The sequence below is a fragment of the Anguilla anguilla genome, chromosome 18 (assembly GCF_013347855.1).
Source record: "Anguilla anguilla isolate fAngAng1 chromosome 18, fAngAng1.pri, whole genome shotgun sequence".
Lineage (NCBI taxonomy): Eukaryota > Metazoa > Chordata > Actinopteri > Anguilliformes > Anguillidae > Anguilla > Anguilla anguilla.
The window spans coordinates 2,340,622-2,365,921 of NC_049218.1; the positions used below are offsets into that span (position 1 = coordinate 2,340,622).

At 48.5% G+C, this 25,300-nt stretch overlaps 1 protein-coding gene across 2 annotated transcripts in view; it reads left to right on the forward strand.

Moving 5' to 3' along the window:
• The window catches only part of LOC118218490 (protocadherin-15-like), a 242,525-nt gene extending 217,729 nt beyond the window's left edge, over window positions 1-24,796 (forward strand). The window contains exons 30-41 of one of the 2 annotated variants that reach the window (XM_035401170.1): window positions 607-822; window positions 2,116-2,204; window positions 3,995-4,171; window positions 5,280-5,498; window positions 7,188-7,196; window positions 7,485-7,595; window positions 16,989-17,010; window positions 17,540-17,581; window positions 17,704-17,777; window positions 19,625-19,739; window positions 20,186-22,389; window positions 23,123-23,206. In XM_035401170.1, the coding sequence (XP_035257061.1) occupies window positions 607-822; window positions 2,116-2,204; window positions 3,995-4,171; window positions 5,280-5,498; window positions 7,188-7,196; window positions 7,485-7,595; window positions 16,989-17,010; window positions 17,540-17,581; window positions 17,704-17,777; window positions 19,625-19,739; window positions 20,186-22,369 (3,258 nt within the window). In that variant the 3' untranslated portion in view covers window positions 22,370-22,389; window positions 23,123-23,206. Of the gene's footprint in view, window positions 1-606; window positions 823-2,115; window positions 2,205-3,994; window positions 4,172-5,279; window positions 5,499-7,187; window positions 7,197-7,484; window positions 7,596-16,988; window positions 17,011-17,539; window positions 17,582-17,703; window positions 17,778-19,624; window positions 19,740-20,185; window positions 22,390-23,122 lie in introns of both variants that reach the window. The other variant, XM_035401171.1, reaches the window with a different exon arrangement.
• Window positions 24,797-25,300: the final 504 nt, after the last annotated feature.

Below are 25,300 nucleotides of genomic sequence, written 5' to 3' on the forward strand. Positions count from 1 at the left end.
AAAGTACCATGTGATGTTTAATGACCTCAGTGGTGTCAGGACTGGAGGACGGCACCTCCTACAGCACAGTGTTCCCATTCTGCTTGGGTTGAGCCGGAGTGGAAGATCGCCCCCTACTGACCCACTTGAGAAAGACATTGCGACTTGCTAGCGCACTGAGCGTGTGAAGCGTGGGGCCTAATTTATAGGGAGATATATTGAACGGTAATCATCCCTGGGCCTGTGTTAAAATATCTCATTTGAGTTAATGGCGAAGGGAGCGCAGGACTCACTGCTGTCTGCTAGCCTCACTGCTCCCCGACTCCCAGACCTGTGAGCCCGTATAAATCAATGTCACTGCAGAAGAAGAGGCTGGATGTGTGAAGCTGACTGGAGAGACTTTCACACCGCAGCATTACCAGCCAAAGCTCAAAGTCTCCCCCTGCTGGCAGAGCCAGATTATTACAGCTCAAGACATTCTTCACGCAGAGGGATTGAATTTGCCTCTGTGCGTGCTTGTGTGTGTGTGTGTGTGTGCGTGTGTGTGTGTGTATGTGTGTTTATGTGTGTGTGTGTGTGTATTTTGTCTGATGGTTACTCGTTGTTCTCTTTCCCTCCTGCGTGCAGGCCACAGACAGGGACACGGGGAATTACAGCGCGATGCAGTACAGACTCATCATCCCCCCCTCCCCTGACGATAGGGACGGGTTTGTCATCGAGCAGTACACCGGGATCATCAAGACCGCCATCGTGTACAGGAACATGCGCCGCTCCTATTTCAAATTCGAAGTCGTCGCCACGGACAACTACGGGGCGGGCCTGACCAGCAGGGCGGACGTCGTGGTGAGTCGCCGTGTTCCCAAACACGAGGGAAACCTCTCCTTCCTCTTCCTCATCCTCTTCCTCTTCTGCAGTCCATCGCCTGCTTCCTTCCGTTTCCCAGCCTGAGATCCATACCTTAGAGTGTTTGTGTGCGCTTGCGTATCTGATCGAGAGATGTAGAGAATATCTGTAAATACCACAAAAGCAGTCACTGCACTATTGAAAGAATTAAATGGCAACGGGGCAATTATGCGATCGCATTTGTTGTTTCCTTTGTGGATGCTTTGATGAATTTGATAGTATTGGTGTTTTTGTGCTCGATGACATTTGCAGTTGTTCTTACCTCAGCAGAATATCAGAAACTGTTGAAGGGATTGTCTGGTGATCTGTTCAATTCTAAAAGAACTGACCTTCAGATAAAAGCTGGCACATGGTGTGTGTGTGTGTGTGTGTGTGTACGTGTGCGTGCATGTGTGTTCGTACGTGTGTGTTCGCACTTGCACGCATATGCAAGTTAAAACAACATCGTCTGTGGTCACATTTACAACATTCAGACCAATCTTCTGAGGCAGGTGCTCGCAGTAAATTGCATCCTATTTGGTTCAAAGAAACAGGATCCAGATTAAGTGAGAGGTCAGGGCCAGAGGCGGAGTCTGTGAAGCTGTACAGCGGTTAATTAGCTGTTCATTTCGAGGGGGAATTTAATTTCACGGGGCCAGCGTGGGGGTCTTGGCTGCCAGAGCACGTCCAGGAGGCATCCCAGGGTCCTCATCGAGCCGCTGAAATTAGACGCCGTTAACTCAGCAAACGGCTCCGGGAAACGCCGGCGGTTCTTTCCTTGGCTTTGAGAGCCTTTGGGACTCTTGGCGGGAGGAAAACATCGCGTTGCGTTGTCAATTCAATTCCATTTCATTCAGTTGCCGTCGGCTCAGAAAATGAATTTGAATTTAATTGACGAATTGAATGCCCTCGACGTTCTTCCTAGGACCTTTCGGTTGGAGAACTGAACGTCAGTACATTTTGAGAATGGACTGAGTGGAAAGGGGGTCTGTGGTACGGTTCTGACAGGATGTCTCTCTCTCTTTCTCTCTCTCTCTCTCTATCTATCTCTCTGTCTCTCACTCCCTCTCTCTCTCTTTCTCTCACTCCCTCTCTCTCTCTCTCTCTCTCTCTCTCTATCTATCTCTCTGTCTCTCACTCCCTCTCTCTCTCTCTTTCTCTCACTCCCTCTCTCTCTCTTTCTCTCTCTCTCTATCTCTCTGTCTCTCACTCCCCCTCTCTCTCTCTCTCTCTCTCTCTCCCTCTCTCTCTCAGATCTCGGTGGTGAATCAGCTGGACATGCAGGTGGTGGTGTCCAACGTCCCCCCCACCGTGGTGGAGGAGAACAAGGAGCAGCTGATTGGGTGAGGAGTCACAGGTTTTATGAGGAGGGAGAGAGAGAGAAAGAGAGTGTGTGTTAAAGTGTGAAAGTACTTCATAGTTAATAAATGTTATGTTGCTGTCATTTATGCTGTTATTGCTGTTGCTGCTTGTTTTTTTATATGCTTAGGATGACATATTGTTGTTATCACTACACTTTGGCAATATGTGTTTTTTTTAAATATGTCATGCCAAAAAAGCATTTGAATTTGTGGGGGGGGGAGAGAGAATGAGACGATAGAAAGAATGAGAGAGAGAGAAAGAGAGATAGAAGAATGAGAGGGAGAGGAGAATGAGAATGAGAGAGAGAGGACATCTGTCACGCCTTTTTATAGGCTGTTGTAACCGCAGTGAACAGTTTAATTTGCGGCATGCTGGTCTACTGGAGGCTGTTCGATGCACTCAGCTCTGCCCACATTGTATAAAGCATATAACATGTTCTTTAGCATGGTGTAACTAACTAAGAAAATCTTTTGTTCTATGACACATTAGTAGAACAAATTTTCCAGTGTAACAGTTCATATCTTTATCAAGCATGCAAAATGTAACCCATCGCCGGGTGTTACAAAACAACTGCGCTTGTCCAAGAATGCTTTATAAAGTAGTAATATCATGTTCATGAAGGTGTTATGCATGCTTCATGAAGGTTCTTCAAATTAAACTGAATGTACTAAGACCCAAAAACAGTTTTATGCTGTCCCGATACACACACTTGCACGCATTTGGCATGCCTGTTCATGTACTAAGGAGTAGTATTTGGCCAAGTACGCAGACCTACAATGCTGGTGATGTGAAGTTGTTGACGTTTATGGTTGACGGTCACGAGGTCGCCCGTTTGTGTGTTTACTGGAGGAAGTTCCACCGAAGAAATATCAAGGTAAGAAAGATGTTTGCAAAGATGCAAATGTTGTAACTTTATATTTTATTCATAGCGTAGAATCATGATGGTATTGTTAGTGTGAATATAACATTAGCAAGCTCAGCTAATTTGTCTGTGGTTGGCAGGCCCAGATCAACCTCTGCTCAGCTATTACAAGCTATTCATTGTGATGTGACTCCTGTAAATTTATTTGAAATGGTGACCATGGAACACAAAGTGTGTCCCAATTGTTATTTTTTTAAAAACCCACGCACTTGGGCACTTAATGCATACTTGCACACTATATGCTAATTTAAGCCACATCACAATGGGTTACCCAAGTAAGTACCCAAGCACACTTAGCCAAGTGTGGAGAAATGGAACAGCCGATTAGTTTAATCTGTTAGAGTCTTGATGAAAAAGTTTCCTTTATTGAAAGTAAAGAGTAATGCCACATTGCTATTCCTGAAATGAACCTGTTATCTTGGTGAGATAATCTGATTTGGCTCTTGGAACAAACCTTGTAGAAAAATGCTTCCCTGGGATTTTTTTTCTCCCTTTTTTTTTTTTTTTAAACATTTTAAGGACTGAATTAAAAGTATACTGAATCAAAGACGTTTACATAATATTAACGATTCTAACACTACTAAAAGTAGTAATAAAAATGTATTTAACACTTTCAATTTAATTCAGCATGCATTTAATAAATGAATCATAAATTGACAACCTTTCTGTTGGATGAACAAGCCCTTATGTTTTTTTATCCACCCGGTCGTGATACTGTCTAATTTTTCAGACAGCAGCAAGCCTCGATGGGCTGACCGACCTCTCCTCATCACCAGGTACTCTTCTGTTCTCTGGAAACACCTGAAGGTTAATTTTGGTGGCCGGTGTGTGTGTGTTTGGCGAACGCAGGATCCTGGAGCGGTACGTCCAGGACCAGATCCCGGGGGCCAAAGTGGTGGTGGAGTCCATCGGGGCCCGTCGCCATGGAGACGGGTTCGAGCTGGAGGACTACACCAAGTCGGACCTGATGGTGTACGCCATCGACCCCCTGACCAACCGGGCCATATCCCGACAGGAGCTCTTCAAGTAAGCGCGTCCTCCGCCGACCTTCCCAAAAGCATCCCTCCCCAAGGGCTCATTAGAGAAACAATGCCCCCCTCCCTTTTCTTCTTTGCAGAAGCGGGGGTCCTGACTGGGGGTGGGGGGGTTGAACCATAATCCCCTCTATTGAACGCTTTTTTTTGTGGCTGAAGTGTTCATCTCCCCCCACCGCCCCCACCCCACCAGACCACAACGCCGCCTTTCTAAAGAACGTTTCTAATTTACCGGGATTTGACTTCACAGCCTTTTTTTTTTTTTTTTTAACAATAGTCTTATCCGTAACGGCCGCTCTGGAGGAGAACGCTATTGTATCGGCGAACTGATAGCGTCCCTCTTCAGAAAAAGCCCCGTTTGCAGTACAATAGCGGGAGAGCTGGGGGCCGCGGTCTGCATACTGAGGAGCGCGCGCGGTGCCCGTCCCGCCCGGGCCAGGTGTGACGAGGCACTTTCGGCGGGTCGGGTAACGCCGCGTTCCCCTCGGGTGACCCGGAGCGATAAAAACGCGGTTTATTCCACGAGTCACACACGGGTACCCTAACCGAGCCAATTAACACACATTCTCTCACGCTAGGCAGTGAAAAAGGCCCCTCTAGGTGAGACCTAGTGGGGCTCTGAAGGCGTGATAATGAACTGGTGATAAATTGGAGGAGTGGGGGGTGGTGGTGGGGGGGGGGGGGGGGGTTGTAGTATAATGGTTTTGGAACTGGCCCCATAATGTGCAGGTTGCAGGTTTAGTTCCTCTCTGGGCCCCTTACTGTATGAACAGGGGACCGCTCTAGAAAAGGCTACTTGATCTGCTTCAGCAAAACCTAAGATGCATAAGTGGTTGGTATTTTGAACTGCACTCCAAATATCTGAATAATCCAAAGGCAGGTTATTTCAAGTGTCTTAATTGTGCCTCATGTTTAATGCTGTCTTTTCTCCAGTTTTTTTCCAGAGAATGTAAACATGATTGAGTTCAATGCGATCAACATGTTTAGCCATTTTAAAAACTCACTTTTAAATAAATCCCTTCGTTAACTGTGATTTACACCTGCATTGAGTACAACACTCAGTAACGATTAACAAACAAACACCCCCCCCCCCCCCCCAGGTTCCTGGACGGGAAGCTGCTGGACATTAACAAGGAGTTCCAGCCGCACCTGGGGGAGGGGGGGCGCATCCTGGAGATCCGCTCCCCCGACATCGTGGCGAGCGTGAAGAAGGCCGCGCAGGCGGTGGGCTACACAGAGGGGGCGCTGCTCGCGCTGGCCATCATCATCATCCTCCTCTGCATCCCCGCCATCCTCATCGTCATGGTTACCTACAAACAGTGAGTGACCGGGGGGGGGGGGTGTAACTGAGGGAGAGCCAAGGGAGAGAGGGTGAGAGAAAGAGAGAGGGGCTGGAGAGAGAGAAGGGGAGAGAGGTGGGGGGGTGGAGAGAGAGAAGGGGAGAGAGGTGGGGGGGTGGAGAGAGAGAGAGGAAGAGAGAGTGAGAAAGAAAAAGAGGGGGCAGTGAGAGAGGGAGGAGAGAGAGAGAGGGGGGGGGCAGATGAGAGGGAGAGAGCAGGAGGCAGGTGAGAGGCAGAGAGCGAGAGAGGGAAAAGAGAGAAAGAGAGAGACATGGAGGCAAGGAGAGAGGGAGAGTGACAGAGGGACGTGTGCCAGGCGCCAGCGTGTGGCGAGGTCTCTGTCTCTCTGGCCGCGATTTGCCACAGAGACCTTTTCGAGGAGCCAGGGCTAATCTTCTAATTGGCCCTGCGTTAACGGTGATTAATTCACACAGGGTGTGACAAATGTGGTTTCGCGCGGGGTGGGGGAGGGGGGGTTTGCCCGCCCCAGATGAGATAATCAGCTGTCATGAGGTGGCACAGAACCTTTGCTGCTGGTGAAGGTGGCAGCCCAAACCTGGCAGGCGATGGGGCGCGAGAATAGCGCCCTTTTAGCACGTCTCTGTGCTGTACTGAGGAGGCTGGCAGAGCTGCAGACGTCGTAGCTAAGTGGGGGTGGGGGTGGGGGTGGGGGTGGGGGTCGGTGGGGGTGGGGGTGGGGATGGGGGGGGCAAAGGCGGTTTGTGGCTGCCTGGGGAGCGGGATTTAAGCGGGAATTACGCGGGGACTCGTTTATTAGCTGCTATCTGTTTATCCCGCACTCCTCTATCTGACCCTTTATCTGTCACTCTGTTTATTTATTCGGTTATTCATTTAAAGTGTTTGCGGCCCACGGATAACCGTTCCAGTCAAGTGGGGGACATTAATTAAGGTGTCCTGCCGGGGTTACTCTAGCTCTAGCCTTAAGCCTAGGAAAACCATAGACTGGGAACCTGAAGCATTTAAATGGCACTGTGCATATATCAAAAAGTATAGCTGTGTTATCCTGGATAGGGACGTCTGTTGGGCAAAAAAGTCTGTATGAAATGCAAAACTCAAACAAAGTTCAACAAATACAACACTGTATGATTAATAACACATTTTGACAACCCTGTCAGTGTTGACGATGGTTGACTTTATGAGCACTTTATTGCACTAGGAAGAATTCTCAGTGTTTGGGAATATAAGTCGCCTCAGGTTAATTCCATTAGACAATGGAGCTTATTTTAATTTAATTTTCTCTACATGAATGATGCCAAGAAGAAATAAAAGGGAGAAGCGTTCCTCTTTTATTTTTACACTTGGCCGAAGGACAGCCCTAGCTGATCTGTTTTCTCTTTACCAGAAATTGCAACTGAGACTTCTCCCATTTTATCTGTAGTGAAATAGAATACATTTGATAGCAAACCAAGCGTTTACTGTTGTGTGAATAAGCTGAAAGGAAATTTATATGAATTGTGCACACTGATACACCTACAGAAATGTTATTTAGAAAAATATTATACAAACATACATATTTGTCGAGCAGAATCTTTAGAAAATCATTTTCATTGTGTCTAATTAAAAATATGAATGAAATATGCACCAATTTGTGTCTTATTGACCTGTTTTTCTCTTTTTATCTTTGCATTTTGCATGGATTACCACCAGGTTCAAAGAGTAAGTACTAAGAACTTATTAATGATTGTGATATATTTATGATTCAGTCTTTGTTTTTTTTTTTTTTATTTATATTATACAAGGGGAAGAATTTATTTTAACAACGTTTAAAAGCAAAATGCAACGTGCCAGTGTTTGATTTAGAAAGAACATAATAAATACATGCCATTTGATCATAATTCATCCGTGTGAAACCAGTGAAATACGATAGCGTTGTTGTTCAGACATCTGGGTTACTGTCGGCGCTAAACGACTTTCTTCCCGCCTGTTTTTTTCCCGCCCGTGAAGGCGACAGGCGGAGTGCGCCAAAACCGCCAGGATCCAGATGGCGCTGCCGACGGGCAAATCCGCCGGGGCCGCCCCCAGCAACCTGTACGAGGAGCTGGGCGACAACACCATGTGAGTCCTTTCACCCAATCACGTGAGCCGTTACACGTCCGTTCAACACCATGTGAGTCCTTATACCCAATCACGTGAGCTGCCGTTACACGTCCGTTCAACACCATGTGAGTCCTTTTACCCAATCACGTGAGCCGCCGTTACACATCCGTTCAAAACCATGTGAGTCCGCCTTTCGCCCAATCACATGACCCGCCGTTACACGTCCGTTCTCTCTCCCGCCAACCACCAACGGCCGCTCGGATACGAAGTCAGGTGCTACTCGATGACTTTCCCGCCCTTTTTCTGAAGGGCGAATCAGCGCTCGCCGTTTGCTCTGTGTCACTATGAGCTCTCCATAACGGAAGATGGAGAGACACGGCCATTAAAAGCACCGACTCCGTCAGCGATAAATCGAGACGCTGGGTTCCTGTATTTTTCCGTACCGATACATACAGCAGACCGTTGTGACAGCAGACTTTCTAATTGCTACTGTACGGTTCTGAGACCCTTTAAAAAGAAAGGAAATGTCCCGAGCTCGTATAGAAGGCTTTTTAGTGGATTCTTAGGGCCTACTCTGACACACTTGATCTTGTGGGCTGAGGGACTGTGCGATTCCCAGCTTGACATTCTGGAGAGTACCAAACCCAAAAAATGTCATTTCAAATCAAGTTATATAACTTAAAATGAATACTAAGGTCCATCCAAAAAAAGAAAGTAAAGGAGCATCGAATGGTTTCATAATTGTACCTTTATTGTGTGACCAAGCGAAATACAGGAACAATCCCACAGTTCCACAGTCATCGTCGGGACACATCTAGGTCAAACTGACGGCACCGCAGAGTACAACCAATTAAAACCCTGGCACATGCAGTGCGCCGTGGTGCGAGCTACTTAGCCACAAACCAGAATTTGCCACCCGTGGTGAAGTAATGCTAATGGCACTGTGCATTTGCGTGGTCTGTGCGAAGATTTAGCATTGCGCCGGCTGCCATTAGCCAGTTTGCTTATTACTTTTTTATCGTAATTCTATGCCTCAGCAGTTCTGTTCCTCCTAGAGAGAGAGCCAATTACATATTCAGATTTAATATTTGAATAAAACATCGGCTAATATATGCAATGAAAATGTCTCAGATAAAGTTGGGAGTTAATAGAAAGCGGTCGTTCATTATCTGTGGGGATGGTTTACTTGAGGTCGCTCGGCGAAGGCCAGCTACGGGAGCCGGACTGTGTAGCGGTGTGATTAAAACCGAAGCCGTCGCGGTGTCCTCGTGTCCACTGGCCGCCGCCGGGCGAAAGCTTTCAGCGGGCAGCGATTCTGCCGCCGGGTACGGGTGGCAGGGATCGCGGGGCAGGTGCAGTTTCTGCCGCTGGGTACGGGTGGCAGGGATCGCGGGGCAGGTGCAGTTTCTGCCGCTGGGTACGGGTGGCAGGGATCGCGGGGCAGGTACAGTTTCTGCCGCTGGGTACGGGTGGCAGGGATCGCGGGGTAGGTGCAGTTTCTGCCGCTGGGTACGGGTGGCAGGGATCGCGGGGCAGGTGCAGTTTCTGCCGCTGGGTACGGGTGGCAGGGATCGCGGGGCAGGTACAGTTTCTGCCGCTGGGTACGGGTGGCAGGGATCGCGGGGCAGGTGCAGTTTCTGCCGCTGGGTACGGGTGGCAGGGATCGCGGGGCAGGTGCAGTTTCTGCCGCTGGGTACGGGTGGCAGGGATCGCGGGGCAGGTGCAGTTTCTGCCGCTGGCTACAGGTGCCCGGGAGAGGCGTGAAGCTGCGCGGTTCTGCCGTCGTCACAGTGAAAAAAGCCGGTTAAAAAAAAAGGCGGGAAAATGATGCCCAAATCTGTGCCCGATGGCGAGAGCGGTGACACCGCGGGGACTGTCAGCATCGGGGGGGGGTGGGGGCGGGGGGGTGGGGGTGGGGGGGGTGGGGGGTTTGAAGCAGTGCCTGCCTTGTGAATGATGTCATCACTAAAAGGAACGCGGGTCAACAAAGTTCTAAAGGGAAACATGAAGCCTGGAGATAGCGGCCCGTCCATTACCCTGCCCCGCACAGATGCAGCGCGGAGATTAAAGGAGGTGTTCCGCGCGACTCTGCCGCGGCACAGCCGAGAGCTGAGGTCTTTAAAGAGACGCCAGGCCGAATAAATCCGCCTCAAAACATCTATCAGCTCCATTCTGCATACTTCGGCTCAGGGCGAATTTACAAACTTTAAAGTTTTCGGTTTCCGCTTCGATCCGGGGGCGTTGGTGGGGAGCGGGAGGGGGTCTCTATCGGAATATTCCCTCATATTCTACGTGCTATCATGCTGGTCAGTTCTTAGCTCTGTGGTGCAGTCTATAAATATTCATTAAAGTGTTCTCAAGGACAAAACATCCACAGTGCAGTGAAAAGTGTTTGCCCTCTTCCCGATTTCCTCTGTTATTGCATATTTGTGACACTGAATGGTTTCCGCATCTTTAGACAAAATGAAATATTAGACAAAGCGAACCAGAGTAAACAAAAGACGCATTTTCTTTTATTTATAATTTCATTTATGTCACGAAAAATTGTTATCAAACACCCATATCACCCATGTGAAAAAGCAATTGCCTCCTTAAACTTAATAACTGGCTTCACCACCTTTAGCAGCAACCAAACACGTCCTATAATTTGATCAGTCTTTCACAACGCTGTGGAGTAATTTTAGCCCACTCTTCTTTGCAAAAATACTTTAACTCAGACAAATTGGTAGGTTTTCGAGCATGAACTGCTCGTTTCCCCGTCCTGCCACCGCATCTCGCTTGGGTTTAAATCAGGACTTTAACAAGGTCACTCCAAAACTTTCATTTTGTTTTTTTTAGCCAGAGCAAAATTCATGGTTCCTTCAATTATAGCAAGTTGTGCAGGTTCCAAGGCTATGAAGCATCCCCACACCATCACAGGACCACCGCCATGTTTGACTGCTGTTATAATGTTCTTACTGTGAACTTCTGTATTTGCTTTACAGCAGATATATTCTGACCCATATCATCCAAGAAGTTCCACTTTTGACTCGTCTGTCCATAGAACATTATCCCAAAAGGCTTAGTGATCATCAAGTTGCTTTCATGCAAATGTGAGACAAGCATGGATGCTTCTCTTGGTTAGTAGTGGTTTCTGTCTTGCTACTCTTGCCAGAGTCCCATTCTTGCCCAGTCTCTTTCTTATTACGGAGTCATGAACACTGACTTTAGCTTAGGCTAGAGGTGCCTGTAGTTATTTGGATGTTCTTCTGGGATCTTTTGTGACTTCCTGGATGAGTTGTCACTGTGCCCTTGGAGGAATGTTGGCAGGCTGACCACTCCTGTGAAGATTCACCACTGTTCCATGTGTTCTCTGTTAGGACATAATGCCTCTCTCTGTGGGTTGGTGGAGTCTCAGAGCCTTAGAAATGATTTTGCAACCCTTTCCTGACAGATGCATTTCCACAACTTTTTTGGAAATATAACTTCTGGAATTTCCTTTGATTGTGGCATAGTGTGCTTGTAGAAACTTTGTGGTGACTACTTCACTCTGATGGTAAGGTTCAAAATTCAACAGGATTAGCTGCAATCAAGTCTGGCTTTGTTCAATCTGCTCAATCTGATTATCAATTCAATTTGATTAATTGGTTGATTGATTAAGGGGGCGATTACTTTTATCACACGTGTGATATGGGTGTTTGGTAACTTTTTTCATTAAATTTAAAAGTGTGTTTTGTATTTACCCAGTTTCCCTTTATCTAATATGACATTTTGTCTAAAGATCTGAAACATTCTCAAACATTCAGTGTGACAAATATGCAACAACAGAGGAAATCAGGAAGGGGGAAAATTCTTTTTCATGGCACTGTATTGGACTTGGCCTCGCCCCTTTGTGAATATTAATAAATTGATGCTCTGTGCTGATGATGATGATGCCCTGTGCTGATGTTTGGGGGTATTTATGACTCCAAGCAGCCTTTGTTACCCAGTTAAACTGTAGTTCTGTAGTTTTCATTTGACTCTTCCTGACACCTGCAGAATTTACTCTTTAGTTATTTTAATATTAGAAGGTTGTTCTGGGGTCTTATTGACGTTTGCCAATTCTTGTGTTTGTTGCAGATGTGATAGGTAAGCTTGGTAAGGTAAGATGTCGCACTGCTAGGTCAGAAAACAGTTGCCTTCACTTGTGTAAGAAATGTCTTCCTTGAATTATGTGGGCTCGGTGCGTTCCCTGTAGCTGCTAGCTGTTTAGCATGTCATCCCCCTGGAAGGAAATTCCTCCTCCAGTACACACCAGGCAACGTGTTTTACGTGAAAAGCATGTTTTACAGGAAACAGTGGCCATATGTTTACTCTTCCTTTGTCAGCTTTGCTAGTACCTGTCAGTAGTCTAGAAGGAACCTCGCAAAAACATGAACTTACCTCCAAACATTGCTTTGCGTTGACGCCTTGAGAAATTCCTGCTGCTCTCTTTGAAATCAGTGGCTTGAATGTGACCTTGCTTTTTTCTTTATTGAAAAAATATAAACAAGTGTTTCTAACAAATTCGACAATTCCCATTCCATTCATACGGTGCGATTGATTTTTTGAAAATTCGTAGGAGATATTCATTTTACTGCTGCCGACAAAAAACCACACAAACTTTTCATTCTGCGAAAATAAAAATGTATCTATTTTATTCATACATGTTTTGGAAGAAATCTTAAGCATTTAGGAAATGCCTATGGGAGCCAGCATCTGGTGTGGTAATATAGAGCAGTGTTTGATCACAGAACACACCTGTGTGTGGTACTGTAGAGGAGTGTTTTATCACAGAACACACCTGTGTGTGGTAATGTAGAGCAGTGTTTTTAATCACAGAACACCCCTCTGTGTGGTACTGTAGAGCATTGTTTTATCACAGATCACCCCTGTGTGTGGTACTGTAGAGCAGTGTTTCCTCACAGATCACGCCTGTGTGTGGTAATGTAGAGCAGTGTTTCCTCACAGATCACGCCTGTGTGTGGTAATGTAAAGTAGTGTTTCCTCACAGATCACGCCTGTGTGTGGTAATGTAGAGCAGTCTATCCTCACGGATCACACCTCCTTTCCATCTCTCTGCTCTTCCTTGTCATCATTACTTTTCTTTCAAGTCTTTTTCTTCTTTGCCATTTGAAACGGAGCAGGGGAAAGTCGCTGGCGTTGGCGGACGGCGACGGGCAGCGGTTGGCGAGCGCGTTCATGTCGCGGTCCCTCTCCGTCCGCACGCTCCCTGCAGCCAATGGGGCGTCCTGCGGCAACCAGGCCTTCCCCTCGGACGAAAACCCACGCACCACCAGGAACCCCCTGTACCGGGACGGGGACACCCCAGGGACGTCCCGGGGGGGGAGGAGCCTGACACGGTTCCACTCGCCCCCGCTGGCGAGCGCGAGGTGCGGGGGGGGCGGCAGGGCGGGGCGGCTCTGGAGCCTGCCCGTCCCGCTCCAGCGCGGGTGGGTGCACGAGGCGCTGAGGAGGCGGCCCGCCCCGGAGCCGGCTGATTGGGAGCTGCGGCTGCTGAAGGCGGAGCTTAGGGACAGTAAGGACGAGCTGGACCACGCCCGCGGGCAGGGCAGCTGGAGCGCGGAGCCCAGGCTGACGGTCCGAGAGCAGGCCCGGCAGTTTGAGCAGCAGGCCCTGCAGGACAGTACGCCCCGCTCGGGCCGGGACTCCAGGAACTCCCTCCTCTCCCGAAGTTCCACGGGGGACACGGGGGGCGCTTGGGACCTCCCCGAACACCTGCTGCTGGCCCTAGGGAGCCCGAGCAGCCCCAGGAGCTCGCCGGGGTGCGGGGACGTCCCCCCCAGCATCGCCATGGTCACCCTGAGCAACCCGACCCCGCCCCCCGCCCCCCGGCCCACCCCACCGGTGCTGCGCAAGTTCAGCTCCAGCATCTGCAGCTACGTCACCGTGGAGCCCGGCCAAGTCAGGGTGGAGATCCTCCCAGACCTCCCCGAAACTCCTTCCGCCCCGCCCTCTCCCCCTCCCCCTCCCTATCCCACTCCCGCTCCAGAAACCCCGCCCCCCCTCCCACCACCCCCACCTCTGCCATCGCCGCAGTTTCTGCAGGCCCCTCCCCCACGCTTTCTCTTTCCCTCTCCAACTCCCGCTCCAGAAACCCCGCCCCCCCTCCCGCCACCCCCACCTCTGCCATCGCCGCAGTTTCTGCTGGCCCCTCCCCCGCCCCTCCCCTCTCCCTCCTCCCCCCTAAACAGCCACCTGGCCCCCGCCTCCCCATTCGTCCTGCCGCCGCTGCCCCCGGACGTGTCCCTCCGGCCGGTCTCTTTGCGCCCCGTGCCCCCCCCTCCCCCCCGGCCGGAGGCCCCGAGGACAGAACCGAAGGGGGTCCTCCGGAACCTCCAGAACCTCTCGGACATCGAGAGGTCCGTCGCCAACATGTACGGCCAGATAGACAGAAACAAGACCCCGCCCCCGGGCGTCCAGAAGCCGCACGCGTCTGCTGAAGACGACGCCCCCCCACCTCGGCCTTCCCCGGAGCCTGCCCACCCAAATCCCAGCATGCACTGCACTTTGGAGGAAGCGAGGAAGCGACTTCCTTCTCAGGCTCCCGCCCACTGACTCGTTTCCTCTCTTCCTCTGCGCCCTCTGCTCTACATCCATCTGTTTTTCTTTTCTTTTCATCTCATCTTTTCTCAGGTTATTTTTTGCACGCTGGCTGTTTTTAATCGTCACATATTTTGGAATGTTTACACTATTTGATCTGTGTTTTTTGTTCATTTATAATGTTGAATTGTTTAAGCATTGTGATAGAGACAATTTAAGATTTAAAAGAAGGAACCTTTGCAGATTTCCCCCCTGTCCACTTAGAACAAAGCAGACTAGAAATAATTTAAACCAATCTTGACAAAACAGATGCAAACATGCCAAATTCATGATGGGACCATCGCTGATACACAGGTGATTTCAAACTCACCGTCATAAAGTAATGTTGTCAAGGTGTTATTCGGTTCAGTCAAATGCACATGATGTCACAATGGTGCTCAGATAGATTTTTGTATAAAGGTATTTTTTGCACACCGCACGCTTCTCTGTCCTCTCCTTCCTGTACTCCCCGTCAGTCTCCGCCCCCTTTCCCACGCGGTACCGATTTCTAGAGAGATAGAGAGAGAGAGAGAGAGAGAGAGAGAGAGAGAGAGAGAGGAATAGCTGCCTTAGCAGTAATATAGCTTGGTACCTCCCCACCCCCAGGCATCGGAGTGGAAGCATGCTGTATTCAAACTAGCAAACCAAAAAACTTTGTGCAGCTAATTGTGCATCCTGTACCATTTGCAGATTTTAACCAATGTTACGTGGCAGTTGGTTGGTCGCCATATAATGCTTCCTGGCTTTCCATCTCGAACCGAACTGCAAACACAAAAAACAATGTTAAAGGGAAACAATTCCCAAGTCTCAGATGTCAGCGTCGCCCCCAGAATCACTATACATGTTCACAGGAATGTTTTGTTTGTTTTGGAAAGTTTTATCATTAAAACTTTGCTCACTTAAGGGACTATTGAGCCCTCCCACATTCCAGAACTCTCAGCATCTCACCCTCTCCTCTGCTACACCTGTTTGAGTGTAGTACCTATTTTAACACCAGTAAAGAGAGCTCCCCCTTTTTTGTCACTCAGAAACTTAACCAGTTATAAAATTACTTTGCGTACTATTTGGCATTTGGGTACATGAACACAGGTTTAAACCTTTTGAAGTTGTTTATTGTTTTTAAATAAACGCAACGGCCTAAATAATGAAAAATGAGCAAATCTAAGGTTAGGACAAGCCACAGTGAAAATATCGAATGTGATGCCGTGCGATGCGTCTTGACTAGTGCTTCCCTGTTACCTCTTTCACCGGGGAACGGGAACGCGCTCAGCTGCTACCGCGCAGATCTCCGTCTGATCAGAAAGGAGCCAACAGCTCGCTTTGACCCGGGACATGACAGGAAGTCCTGTCGTGCAAACAGAGGAAGTCTCGCAGGAGGGCGTGGTGCTGAACGGGTGGATCAGAGGAGCCGGGCGTCAGGAGGTACTTCAGAAGGTGTCAGTTACCGAGCAAACAGCGCCAGATGTGTCTGAGCGCACAGGCCCAGAGCGGCAGTTGTGTTCTTCCCCTTTTGTGTTCATTTTTGGACGTTTCCTGTCGAGCGGCGGGCCTCTTCGCAGGCAACCTGTGGGTTTGTACTGGGATTTTTTTTTTCGCCGTGTCAAAGTCGCACGGCGTCGCGAGGACGTGATTATCTGCGGTTCTCGGAGACGAGTCCCGCCCGAGATGATCCCGTCCTGCGGTGCGCTGAACCCGCCACACGATCCACTCCGCGCTGATTAGATTAGTGTGCAGATGTGGGCCGCCTCCCGCCTCCTTTTAACACCTTGTGGGAACTGTTAAGAGTGCGGTGTCGGTGATATATCCCAGCCCCTGAACAAATCCGTCTGTCGTCTTCAAAATATCCCAATTTAACGCACTCGCCCTCCTGCTTACGTCACCTCGTTCGGCAGGTGGCGAGAGGAACACTGGACGACCCACCGCAGGGGTCCCCCAAACTTACGGCTGGATGGCGACCCACCGCAGGGGTCCCCCAAACTTACGGCTGGAGGACGACGGCGGAGATGCTCGATCATCAGAGGGCGCGGTCGCCGTCGTTTAGTGTCACGCATCTTCGCCCCGTCTTGTGCCCGTCTCTCCTTCATTCTGTATCCAACTGAAAAAAAAAAATCTAAATACGTGATTTATAAGTCTCCACGGGTTGGATACGGGCATCTGCCGGGCGAAATAGGGAAAAAAAGACGTGCTTCGATTATGCCGGTTTAATTCGCTGGGTTCCATCATCGCCTAAATGAAAAGAGAGGCGGTGTATTTCTCTGGGATGAGGCGGGGAATGCAGGAGCGACTGAGTGTGCATTTGGCCGATTGGGCGTGCTTCGCTCGAAGGCAGAGGCATTGACTGATTCTTTGAGCTTTCATCAGTCCATTCTACCCCTTTCCAGCAGGTTTGAATTCACTTACAATGGCGGAGAGAGAGAGAGTCAATATATCAGAAAGATCTCATTTTAAAAAGTTTGTTTCAGAAGTTTACGGTGGCTTTGTAATTTGCTTTCCTTCCGTGTTTCCTCCTCTTTGTGCGTTAGCTTGCTGAGCGAAGGGTAAAAATGGCGGTATTATGACAGAAGTTAATGCGTTTTATATTGATCGCGAATGCCTTCAAAGGTAATGTGCAGACACTATAAAAACAGTCTTACATGGAGTGGAATGGCAGGATGAAACAGTCGCACGTAAGTAAGGTGAAACTTGGACATCATAGATATTTTTGTTTTTTTTATTATTAAATTTTAAATATCATTAAATATTATTTTCTGTTAGTAAAAATGATATCATTACACTGCTCATTTACTCTTTACTTCCCCTTTCTTGTCACAGGCGGGGATATGGGAGGCAGGAGGTAAGGATTTCTTCAAATTTCTGCACGCATGCATGTTACACGGTGTGAAAAATAGCAGAATAATTTTTTATTTTTTTTTACTAGATAAGTGACTACAATTTTCACTCATTCAGTCATTATGGAAGTGATGCAGAGTGCAGATATTTAATTCCTGCAAACAGTTAAAATGTGGCGTTTCAGCTTGTGTGGGTGAAAGGTTAGGAAGTGCGGTTTGGAGGTGCAGTTGTGTACATGACTGAGGCCAGGCTTTGGGCTGTGGGGCTGGGGGCTGTGGGCTGTGGGCAGTGTGGGGTGTGAGGCTGTGGTGCTGTGGTGCTGTGGGCTGTGGGGCTGTGGGCTGTGGGCTATGGGCTATGGGCTGCCACACTGCAGGTCTTTTTTACTGTACCTCCCTTTTGAAAAATCCATCCTTAATCTTTGACCTCTTCTGTCATCTCCGCGCATCCATCTCCGGCTCAGTGAAGCTGTCGACTCTTTTTCCTCTTCTGTTTCCAACTTCTCTCTGTTCCTCTTTTCCGAAAACCTGTAGCAACACCAGCAGTTGCTGAGGCCCTCCCTCCTGAGACCAGAGGTACACAGATTTCTCCCCCCGTCTCTCTCAAAGTTTTGGGCTGTAGTCCCGAACGCTTGGGTGACTCGGCCTTGCTTGCCGGTGGCTGTATGTTGATGTAACGAGCTGTGCTTCATCTCCAGGAGCTGTCTATGGAGTCTGGCATCGACCCTGGACAAGAGTATTACACTCAGGACTACTATAATTATGATCAGGGGTGAGTGTTTCTCAGATCACTTTGATGGGATAGTCCACTCTCAGGGGTTTTTCAATATTATTTCAGATTTAATGGATGGATTTGGCCCAGACAGTTTTTTTTGTGTGCAACGAAGGATCTTTTAGATACTTAATATCAATATGTACCCTAAGTGACCCTTCAGAAACTTCTGTAAATATTTAAAGTATCCTTTGTTGTACATAAAAACTGATCTAGCCCTTTAAACCCCCTCTCATTTATTCTTTTATCTAAGAAATCCGCTTTTATATGTTCACCCGAAGTATAAACAAAGCCATTTAAAATGACAGTTTGCCAGCATCATTACTGAGATGTGTTTTAATTGCATCATTTACACAACAGTGAAGCCTGTGCATCAGCCCAGAGCATTATCCTTCAAGTTTTGCTAAATGTGCAGATTTTTTTATAATTCATTATAAACACAGTTAAGGTTTCTTGTCATTAATAATACACGTCTTCACCAAACTTTTAAGTTTACACAATGAGCAGTGCCATATGGCCGGCTATTAAAGAGGACACTTAGGAGAACAGATGTGGTATAATTACAGTTTACTCTTGGATTCGTCTTATACACATCAAAGGAGCGGATGGAAACTTGGCGTAACATTTGTACAAAATTGAGAAATATTCTGTTGATACGGTTCACCTTGTGCAGGTCTCAGATAACCACGGACCTTCTAAACATCGTTCCTTAGTAAAAATGCCGTTGTGCTTTCTGTTAATCAGAATGAAATTGATTTTATGGACAGCAGGTGACCATTTTAAATGTTCTCGTTCAGATTCCTTAAGCAAGTGACACTACGTAAGTGTCATCTACAGTCGCATACTAAAAACCAGCATACCCAGGACAATTGTTACACAAAATGTATTCTCCTTAGGCCAGATTGGCTACCGTGTGATTTCATGTATGCAAACTCAAAAAGAGCCAAACCATTATTCTGCATATCCAGCTCAAGCTCACCTGTAGAGGGCGCACTGGATCGCAGTGACCATTGTGTGCCAAGTCTAATATCTATACCATTTAAAATGGACTCAACCCGGGCTTGTGTCACTGTGCAGAACGATGAGGGGGAGGGTTGAGTTAGCAGAGGGTTGTTAGCAGAGGGTTGTGTTAGTTGTTTTAGCAGAGGGTTGTGTTGGCAGAGGGTCGTGTTAGTTGTGTTAGCAGAGGGTTGTGTTGGCAGAGGTTTGTGTTAGCAAAAAGATGGAACATCCTCTCAAGTTGCGATGAAGGTCCGATCAATATTCCTTCATTCTTTTGTTGATTCGATTTTTTTCATACTTTTCCTGCTCTGGGGTTTCCATTTGTTCATCAATGTGTTCAGTCGTCCAAAAAGATGTGTGTTGCCAATACAGTTAATATTTAAAAAACAATTAACTGATTTTTCCTGGGAGCAAAAAAATTTACTTTAAAACTTGGAACAAAGTTTTTCTGGCGAGGGTCTGAGCTTTAAGTAGAGGAGATTCAGAATGCTGCAAAGTTCAGGAAGTATTTTTGCTTAATAAGACTGCTGGGAAATTAGAAGTCCTACATTCCTGTAAATCTTACGTTCCTGTACACTTCATCACTATACACCTCACTGCATCTTCACAGAGCAGCCCAAAGCCGGGAACTGCTTGCATCACATATTCCGCTCCACAGGATCAGCGACACATTTATGAGAAGCTAAGGGGAAGCAACAGAGGAAAGCATACCGTGTTTTTTTAAGTGTTACAATACCCAACTTCAGCCCTTAAATTGTGTTTGAACATTCAAAAGAATTATTTAAATGCAACTTTTTTCAGTGTGCTTGTATTCTACCTGTATTCTGCCTGTCCTCCCCTTCTAGGTATGACCTGCCTCAATATGGGAGCCGCAGGAAGCTGATCTCTCCCATGTACGATGAATACGGAGAGGTAATCATGGAGGATGATGGGTATTATTATAGTCCGCATGGCTCTGAGGTAAATTCTCCCCAATATCGTTTCATTCTTGGGTTAATAGCCTGCTAAAATGACCATTATGTACTAGGGGAGAGTGTGTGTGTGTGTGTTATTTTAAAGTTATTAAATATTCACAACAAGTACAGATGTAATAAATTATGGTACAGATGATTCCTTTGTGCATATGAGGAAAGTCAAAATTTCTTCAAAAAGCCCTTGCTGTTTTTATGAATAATTCATATGTGATGCTTTGAGCCACAAAATTCAACCTTTTTTTTCTTCATCTCAGGAATTTGTTTAAGCAAGTATTAAGGCATGCTCTGTTATTCCCTTGTAATGAAGAAAAAAGCCATTCATTTTAAGTGATTTAACTTGAAATTTCAAAATTCAAATCAGGACTGCAGAGAAAAGTTGAAATAAAGGCAAAAGAAAAATTCTCACTGCTTGGAGTGTTGTCACGGTGACAGGTGCGCGGCAGAGGGCGGGGCCGACGACCGATGCGAGGGAGGGGCCCGGCCAAGAGGGTGGGGTTTAGGGACCTGCCCCCTGAGGAGGAGATAGAGGCGGAGCCAGAAGAGCCCGCCGCCCCCGCAGAGACCGGCGGCTCGAAGGCCGCGAAGAGGCTGAGGTCGGTGATGAAGCTCAGCAAGCTGCTGGTGCCGTCCAAAGGCGCCGACCAAACCACCGACGCGCCCGCGTCCGCTTCCCCGTGGAAGAAGGCCAAAATATTCCCCGCCATGTTCAAGGTCAAGAAGGACAAGGACTACGCCAAGCTGACGTCCGCGCGGCGCGTCGACAGCCAGGACAGCCTGGCCGGGGGGCCCTCCCCGCCGGAGGGCGTGGTCTCGGAGAAGCCGTCGGCCAGGAAGCGGCTGGGCAAGGTGCTGAAGCGCATCAACATCTCCAAGAAGCTGCGGGAGCGCCGGCGGTCCCAGAGCAGCGTCAGCCGGAGCTCGGCCGCCGAGAGCGAGAAGGACGAGGCCTCGTCGCGGGCCACCAGCGACTCGGAGCGGGAGGAGCGGAAGTCCAAGGTCTCCATCAGCGTGACGGGCGAGAGCGAGCCGGAGGCCAGCGGCTCGGAGGCCGGGAGGAAGGACCGCTCCGGCGACGAGTCCTCGGCCTCCGGCGAGGACAAGGACTACCTGAAGGTGGACCTGGACCGGGACGACGCCAACGAGAGCACGGTGGACTCGGACGAAGAGCAGGAGGAGCCCGGCGAGGACTCTGAGGAGGAGAGCAAGTCCAAGTCCGAGAAAGAGGAAGACGAAGACGAAGACGAAGAGTCCGGCTCGGAGAAAGAGTCCGTTTCAGAAAAAGAATCGGCTACGGAAAAGGAGTCGGGAACTGAAAAGGAGTCTGGGACGGAGAAGGAATCTGGTACCGAAGACGAGGAGTCCAAAACAGAGAAGGAATCGGGTACAGAAGACGAGTCCGAAACTGAGAAGGAATCGGATTCAGAGAAGGGATCAGATTCAGAGAAGGGATCAGATACAGAGAAGGAATCAGATACAGAGAAGGAATCAGATACAGAGAAGGAATCAGATACAGAGAAGGGATCAGCAACAGGGAAGGAATCGGGCACAGAGAAAGAATCAGCCACAGAAGAAGAGTCTGGAACAGAGAAAGATTCTGAAGAGGAAGAAGATGAAGACGATGAGGAGAAAAGCACGGCGTCCGGGGTGATGGGCTCCGGTTCCCAGGTGTCCTCTTCCGCCCGTTCTTCCATGAAGTCATCGGGGACCGCCACCAGCAAGGCATCCTCGGAGAAGTCCAGCGGCGAGGCGGCGGGAAGCGGGCGGGGCAGCGACGCCAGCGGCTCCGCCTCCGAGTCCGGCTCCCAGAGGTCGTCCGTCCGCTCCTCGGCAAGGTCGTCGCTGAGCGGGGCCAGCCGACGCTCCTCGGCAAGGTCGTCGCTGAGCGGGGCCAGCCGAAGCTCCTCGGAGCAATCCGCCAAAGAGACGTCGGGCAGCGAGGCGGGCGGCAGCGCGGGGCGAAGCAGGAGCTCGGCGGAGGCCAGCGGGTCGGAAGACGGCGGGTCGGTGCGCAGCGGCGCCTCCAGCCGCCAGACGTCGGGCGGAAGCTCGCGGTCGGGAAGCGAGAGGAGCGCCCCGAGCTCCGGGTCCACGGGCGGGAGCCGCAGGTCCCGGAAGTCCATCCTTTCCGGAGGATCCGAAGACACGATCGACGAGGAGAGCGAGGAGGAGGCGTCGGACGGCGGAGAGTCGAAGCGGTCCGAGGAGGAGGAGGAGGCCAGCGAAGCGGCGATGTCCAGGAGGTCCAGCGTCTCGACGGTGAAGAGCAGAGGGAGCGACATTGGCTCGCACGCGGGAACGCCGTACGGCTCGCACGCGGGAACGCCGTACGGCTCGCACGCGGGAACGCCGTACGGCACGGACGCGAGCAGCAGCAGCGCAGCCGAGAGCTCCGACGAGTTTCACGGACTTTCTCCGATAACCGAAGTTGACGAGGACGGAATAACGTCCGGAAAAACGTCCGTTCGGAGCGGCAGGTCTTCCCGAAGTCTGGCCTCGGAGGACAGCGGCCACAGCGAGGCGTCCGCCGCTCGCAGTGGCTCCGCGACTGCGAGCAACGCTGAGGATGAGGATGACGAAGAAGAGTCGGACATCGGGGGAGACGGCACCTCTTTTTAGATGACGTGCAGGCCAGTCAAGTAAGCTGGGTTGGGATGTTTGCTTGAGTGAGAAGCTTGCCGTTCTCCTGGCCTGGGCACAACCTCTTTCTCTTTTGAAGAGCTCCTTCTTGATGTGCTTTCAAACGCTCGGAATCAGTTTGAAGTGATTGTTTAAAAGTCCGTCTTTCAAACTTCCAAAGCCGAAAAATAACTTTTTTTCCCCCAAGTTCTTCTTCAGCTTTTTCCTGTACATCTCTGCAGCTCTTGATTTGTGTTGTTCCCCTTTGCTGTGTACACGGTGTTGTTGCTGCTCTTTGATTTTAATGTATTCTGAAACTGTTTTTCACTGAAACAGCCAGAATCGGTCTAAATGCAAAGCACTTTGTCCTTATCCTTTAAAGTAAGAAACATCGTTAAGCATTACACAATTCCTCTCTTACCAAACATTTTGTTGTGGCGGTCACTGAAAATTCCAAAGAAAATGTTGTTCTAATCAGACAAGGACAAAGTAAAGGACATTTAGATGGCACCTTGGTTGTGTATGGGTCAGTTGTCATCAGGGTGGTGTCAGTTTCATTTCAGTCATTGAAATTAAATTCCCGAAATTCAAAAATGTCTAAAATGATCCATGAGGATTTTTTTTTTAAATTAATTAATTGGATTTAATTAGCTTTCCTGAATTGGCTGAATCAATGTGGAATTGACCCACACCTCTCCTATCCTCCTATGAAAGCTGTCGTGTAACCATCCACTCTGTCCTCTATGTCTCCAGTACGGACGGAACAAGAGGATCAAACTCGTGGTGGACCGGGAGCACGAGACCAGCTCCACGGGGGAGGACAGCGCCCCCGAGTCCCAGCGAAACCGCCTGTCCAACCTGATCGGTCACAGCAACGTGAACGGGACCGTGTACCTCGCTCAGAACGGTTCCATCATCAGGACCCGGAGGCCCGGCCTCTCCAACAACCTGAAGGTGTGCTCCCCCGCCAGGCTGGGGAAACATTTCAAAAAGCTGGACAAACTGGCGGTGACTCAGGAAGAACGGCTCCCCCTGGGGGGCCACGTCGCAGGGGCGATCTCCTCCTCCTCCTCCGCCGCCGCCGCCGCCGCCGCCGCCACCGTCGCCGACGAGAACCTCAACCTCAATCTCAACCTCAACCTCAACGCCAGGCCCTCCAGCAGCTCCTTGGCATCCAGCACCACGGGCCCGGAGAACGCGGTGCCGAAGCCCGGCGCGAAGGCCAGGAGCGAGAGGGGGGGCGGCGGCGGCGGCGGGGGCGGGGGGGACGAGCAGGAGACCGCCCTGAACAGCGAGGAGGGGGCGAAAGAGCCGTCTGAGTCGCACGGCGAGCACACACAGTCTGAGGACGAGGAGCTGTGGATGGGACCCTGGAACAACCTGCACATACCAATGACAAAACTGTGACCGGCTCCTCTTTTTAACCTTGAACTGAAGGACGGGAGTTATGTTTCATGCCTAATGCTGTATGTGGAGACCCCCTTTGCCCTTCACTTCTGCGAGAAAAAAAACTACGTAGTTGCACTTATGTTTTGTTTTTCTTCTTTACATAACCAGTAAGATTGTTTTTTTTTGCTAAATCTGGTTTCTTAAAAGGACTAACAAACTCATGTTTTTTTTTTTTTTAAAAGAAAGCAATATGTTAACAAACTGGCTCACATAATCCCTTTGTGGTACTGCTGTGTGGTACTCAGTTGTTTGTGTGTAATGAAGGAATTCAGGATATATTAACTTTAATAACCGAGCTGAGAAGCATTTCAGATTCAGGGGATAAAAACACCTTGATCAGTCTAATTCAGAAACATTACTCCAGTCCTGAAGGGCCTAACTGTCTCCTGGTTTTGGTGTGTTTCTGCAATTCAGTGCTTATTGATCTCTGAAGAGTCCAGACACTTCTATCTGAGCCCTAATTTGGCCACTGATTGAAGGGAAACTAAAAATCATCAGACACTGTGGCCCTCGGGGATATGAGTTTGACTCCCTGGTCTAACTTCTTTCACAAGTATTATTTTTAGTATTAGCAGATTTTGAATTCTAAAGAAACGGACACGATCTCATGAACGCATTGTCCATTTTTTGCAGTTATACAACGAAATTAAGCTATAGTATATGTGTATTTTGTTTGTAAGATATTCTGTTTGCAGACAAGGAGGCCTTTGGTTTTGTTTTTGTTTCTATTACTTAGTCATTATTTCACAATAATTCAACACAGCAGTATGAAATCATTAGATGTTTTATATGAATATATCTTGGAAGATATATCTTCAAATCTTGACAAATTAATACTTCAGAGCATTACAGATTTGCATACTGCATACATACTTGGCATAAATGTCAATATTTTGGCTACGATTTTATGGTTCTTAATTGACATTTGTAATTAGAGTGTGATATTTTTAACTAAATAAAATGCAATGTGATATCCTCTGTGGTTACTCAACTTTTGATATGTCACACAAGTACATCTCCACAGAACTGAAAAGATAACCAAATGCCGTATTATATACAAAAATAAACTTTCTTCACGTATCGGTTGAGTGTGTATTTGTCCCACCCAAATTTTTTTTTAGATTGGATTGGATTTTTTATTGGGACATCCTTAAATATTTAAAGGAGTATTTCAGCAGAAGAATCTGAGCGAGAAGCATTCGCTATCTAATTATAGCGAACGTGTAGCTAGTAAGCCATTACGCCTGCAGTGACTGGTGTGAAGTGGAGAAATGCACTGTCGTGAAAATGTGAGATCTGATTTATTTCTGCAGATGCTTCTAAATTGCATCAGCATGAAGAAATGAATACAAGGAAATGCGCTCAAAAACATTTATCATGAAAGATAAATATTTAGCTGAAAAATAAATCTAAATCCATAGACTTAACCTTAACACTAATGCAAAGCCTCTCTCAGCTAAATGTCAGACGGTGAAATCGCAC